Below are 5,001 nucleotides of genomic sequence, written 5' to 3'. Positions count from 1 at the left end.
ACCGGAAGCACGTGTGTGATAAAATAATCAACTTCCGGTAAAGTAACAACTTGTTGATGCGATTTACGCCGGTGGATTTGTGCTGTTACTTCCAAATCCATGGCGTATTTTCGTTCTTAAATTATTCAACGCAGTGAACAGAGGTCATGGATACATTTCCTAAGGCTGTGTTATTGTTTAGCGGAAAGAGAAAATCGGGAAAAGATTTTGTTACAGACCGTTTAATGCAAAGGTGCTAGGCCTAATATACGTACATGTTACATAGATTATCGCACTGGTCGTCCTGTTCTTCGGTTACTTAATAATCGCTTGTAACACCGTCCTTTGCCTTTCCGTCCTTTAAATGTATGTTGCACGTTGACGTGAGAAGATTAATACCCTTTAAAAGTACCTATATACATGCAGGTTTTTAAAGCCATGAACTGTACATGTGGGGCAGACCACAGGGCCACGTTACAATAGTAATGTATGTATAAAATATATGGGGGTCGATAGTGTTATGTTTATATCGACCCCCATATATTTTATACATACATTACTATATATTGTAACGTGTCCCTGTGGGACAGACCCACAATCCCCTTCACGTTAAATCCACTTCGTATTCACAGGTTGTCTTTCTTGAAGCATCTGTAATTCCAGTCTATAGAGTGGCGGGACAGCCCTGCTAACTCATGAGTGTTCCTGTATTATGTCTGCTTGTTACCAGACACAGATTTCTTTGTGAATTATAATCTTGAGTGGTTATGATATTTCTGTGCGTACTTCGAAGATGAATTAGATACTATCAGCTCCTGTTGATTTTGAGACTTTTATTTCTTTTGACTTTTCCTCTACCATGGTCTCATTTATGTTGATGTTTCAGCATTTAAGTTACATCTATTGATTTTCTTTAATTATCTGAGATAATAATTCCTTCCTCTCCCAGCAAATCCCCAAGACTACTATTAATTTTGATCTTAGACTTCACGTACATCCAAAAGCTTTTACAATCTTTTTTTTAGCCCTTTTGCTATCAATCATAATTTGCTTTGGCTTTCCAACATTTTGAAGAAGCAACATTTTTGGCTCCATGTGATTCTCATCTGATGAACTGTGTTTGTATCTGTTCCATGTCTCTGTCTTCCTCCTGATAACCTCGAGCAGTCTCTTTCGTCATCCATTTTGCTTACTGATACATATTTGAGGGTCACCCCAGATAAGGTGTCTGTAAAATGATCCCGTGCATCCTGGGCTGTTTTACACACTAGCTCTGTAGTCAAATCTATATCTTTCAGTTCTTTTTTCATCCCTTTATAGTCTCCATCTAGTATTTGAAAGTAACTGATTTGGTCTCTTCATATACATTTTACAACTATAGAGTAAAAGTTATCACAGAATAATCGCTTTTCCCAAATGGAGCTCTTACTTAGATATTCCTTACTATTTCCTCATCTTCAGTTAGCACAATGTCAAATGTTGCTGATCTCTGATTTTGTCTAAAGTCAAGTGTGTATCCTCCATGACACATGCCATTGGGTAGGAAGTTGTCCGGTCTCTAAAATTGTTCTAGTATAACTACCTACTTGGGAAAGTAGTTGTTTGTCTCTCCCATTTCATATCCCCATAATCAAAGTCTCCAAGTATAAGTAGATGTGTGGATTTTGAATGTGCCTCAGCGATTGTTACATTCAGTTTAAAATTATTTTTTATGGAGCTTGATCGACCTCTATAAACAGCACTGACGAATAGTTAGTTTTTTTCCTTCCAGTTTAATTGAGGTTTTGATCAGTTTTTTTATTTACAGTTAAAACTTGTGTTCCATTCCATTGCATTCCAGGTTCCCTTGTTATCAGTGAATTACTAATCATTGGTCATGTAATCAGTTGGCTAAATGTAACTCATGATTTATAACATTTAATTTCAAAAGTTTGCCTAGCGGACATTGTACTGAAGGGAACAAAATGTGTCCTGTCTTAGATATATGGAAATGATTGGAAAATTCCTTAACTGTCTTATTCAATGTAAAAGAACAGAAAATAAAATATTCCTGCTGAACACCTGACAAAATTGAAATGTTGACTGATCCGATTGTCTATGAATCTACCAAATGAGCTAGTTAAATTGTTTCAGCTGATTTTATACCTTTTAGAATCTTTTAAATAAAAATATTACAGAAAACATTTTAACTCAATTAGGTGAAATTCAATCGTTTGGCACATGATCAGGTTTTAATTATTTTTTTTTTTTAAATATAAACATTAATTATATTATATTTCTTGTTCTATAATCTACCACAGCAGTCCGTAAACTACATATTATGACATACATTTATTTATTGCTAAATATTTATTAAAACATGTTTAATTTGCAGATTTGGAACAAAACATTGTGGAATTATTAGGCTGTCTGGTCCTTTGAAGAAGCAATATGCACTTGTAAGTAGATCTAAAACTGTATATAGATATAACCTGTTTTCTATTTTTAAATTCCGTCTGAAATTTTCGATAAGACTTAGTTTTATTTACAAGAGTAAAGGAATCAAATTAGTGGTTTACCAAATTCTGTCACAATTAACATGACATGTATATGAATGATTGTCTAGGTAGTAACAGTTCCAAATGAAAATAGGGGTACTTAATTACGACATACTCAATTAAAGGGATTTAAAGGGGTTATTTGGTCAGCTCAATAAACCCCTTCAAAACCCTCTTACTGGTAACACTTGTGTATGTTGTGATTAAGTACCCCATACTTATTCCTCTTTAATCTCCCAGCATACCTCTTGGTGTTCATACTCACGGTGACGTGCCCAAAATATCAACCTAGAGACCTTTACCTCACGTCGACTCTACACCTTGTAGATTCCAATGTACATGTATATAATATAATATTGATATTATCAGTACTGATCTTAATTGATAAAAACATTTTTGCTTCCTGTATTTAATTACAGGGAAAGAATTTGGATTTTGAGCGTTTACTAGACTCAACAGACTACAAAGAACAATTCCGTTCAGATATGATTCGCTGGGGCGAAGAAAAAAGGAACCAGGACCCAGGTTTTTTTTGTCGTGTGGCAACATCAGGGGATGAGGCCAAAAAATCTGTGTGGATAATCAGTGATGCTCGAAGGAAAACTGATGTGGAGTATTTTAAAAGAAACTTTCCAAGCATTACAAAGACCATACGTGTTGTGGCTTCAGAAAGCATAAGAGAGAGTAGGGGTTTCATATTTACTAAAGGTATCAGCTAATGTTTTATACATCTTTACTTGTGATACTTCACAGATTTTTGTTTTTTTTTGTTTTGGAAATATCATTTTTCAATTGTGTCAATCAAGTTTATGAATGAATTTCATGAATTGTAAATGATAAAAGGTTTACATACCATATTTATCCTCAAATAAGCCCCCTCCCCTTGTGTAAAAGTTTACTGCCATATTTGTCCTCAAATAAGCCCCCTCCCCTTGTGTAAAAGTTTAGTATTAAAGAATGAAGAAAGCTTATTTGTGAACCAATTTTAGCTTACTATTTTAAAATTGATGATTCTGTAAATATGGAAAGTGGGTTTATATGGATACATACGATATATAATAGTTATAAATCATTATTTATTGGTTTCTATCTGTTACACTTAATGTTACCCGATGATTGTGACAGAACAAATGTAGCTTTGCTTTCTTTGTAGGGGTAGATGATGCTGAATCGGAATGTGGCCTAGATGACATCAACTTTGATTTTGAAATAATTAACAATGGTGATGATGCAGTTTTAGTGGAAAGGTTACAAGATATAAAAGACATTGTTGATAAAATTCTGCAAGGAGAAGGTTGAGTGGAGTGTAGACTATTTGTAGACCAGATAATACTCAATTCAATGTATACATGTACTTAATATTTTACAAAATATTTACAATGATACCAGTATTAGAGAACTATGGAACATACGTAACAACAATCCTACTTTTGGAATAAATGTGCTTGTTTGTATTAAACAAATTGATTATTTTTAACTCAATGTAACATGTGATTATGACTATAAAACATGCATAGCAAAAATTTATAGAATCAACAGGTGCCAGCAAGAACAATAAATCCCAGAAAACAATAGATCCCATAGAACAATAGATTCCAAAGAACAAAAGATTCTAGATAACAATAGATTCCAAAGAACAATATCCCAGGGAACGAGATCCCAGAGAACAGTAGATCCCAGAAAACGAGAGATTCCAGGGAGGTCTTGGCACCTGTCATTGTCTTCTGACCAGTCCCAAAATTGAATGATCACAACTGGAGATGAAGAAGAACCTTGAAGTTTCAATAATTTCAATGATTTACAGAGGGAAACATGTATACCTTGAAATACTTGATGAGAAAAATCAAAGCAATAACAGATTTTGTTAGTTTAAATTCAAGAGGGCCTTTGGCAGCCATTTTTTTTCTGATCAGTCTCAGAATTAATCACACATAGCCAGGAACAAATGGAAATCTACCTATCAAATTTTTGAAAGATTTATACGCCGATATTTTGGAACGTAATTCCCAATTGTTGAAATCAAAGATGGCTGTTGCTATGCAGTGTAGACATAGTTATAAATTGTGTAATAAATGCTTGTTAGATTGTCACTCAAAATGCAATATGGGTGATCGATAAATAGAATGGTACACATTAGGCCAATAGTGTTCAATCTAGTAATAATGATACATCTTTCCTTCATCAACAGTCCTTCAACTTCAGACACTATACAACCACCTGTGGGTATATTTAGTTGAGACCCTACACAACCACTTGTGGGTATATTTAGTTGAGACCCTAGACAACCACCTGTGGGTATATTTAGTTGAGACCCTAGACAACCACTTGTGGGTATAATTAGTTGAGACCCTAGACAACCACCTGAGGGTATATTTATTTGAAACCCTAGACAACCACCTGTAGGTATATTTAGTTGAGACCCTAGACAACCACCTGTGGGTATATTTAGTTGAGACCCTAGACAACCACCTGTGGGTATATTTAG

The 5,001-nt window shown here is 34.5% G+C and overlaps 1 protein-coding gene across 1 annotated transcript; it reads left to right on the top strand.

Moving 5' to 3' along the window:
* The first annotated feature begins 18 nt into the window (after positions 1-18).
* On the top strand, positions 19-3,974 carry LOC117334960 (phosphomevalonate kinase-like). The gene is made up of 4 exons (XM_033894828.1): positions 19-232; positions 2,354-2,417; positions 2,936-3,224; positions 3,670-3,974. Exons 1-4 carry the CDS (start codon positions 147-149, stop codon positions 3,813-3,815), a joined length of 585 nt encoding a protein of 194 aa, XP_033750719.1. The 5' UTR covers positions 19-146; the 3' UTR covers positions 3,816-3,974.
* The last annotated feature ends 1,027 nt before the right edge of the window (positions 3,975-5,001 follow it).

This window comes from Pecten maximus, chromosome 9, assembly GCF_902652985.1.
Source record: "Pecten maximus chromosome 9, xPecMax1.1, whole genome shotgun sequence".
In the NCBI taxonomy this organism is placed as follows: domain Eukaryota; kingdom Metazoa; phylum Mollusca; class Bivalvia; order Pectinida; family Pectinidae; genus Pecten; species Pecten maximus.
The sequence above is the reverse complement of the archived record's forward strand: the minus strand, read 5'-3'. Positions and strand labels throughout refer to the sequence as shown.

Bases quoted from the DNA above. Each gene is read 5' to 3' on its own strand.
- LOC117334960 (XM_033894828.1), top strand. From the start codon at position 147: ATGGATACATTTCCTAAGGCTGTGTTATTGTTTAGCGGAAAGAGAAAA. The intron at 233-2,353 runs GTGCTAGGCCTA...TTTAATTTGCAG, and splicing joins ACAGACCGTTTAATGCAAAG to ATTTGGAACAAAACATTGTG. The intron at 2,418-2,935 runs GTAAGTAGATCT...ATTTAATTACAG, and splicing joins TGAAGAAGCAATATGCACTT to GGAAAGAATTTGGATTTTGA.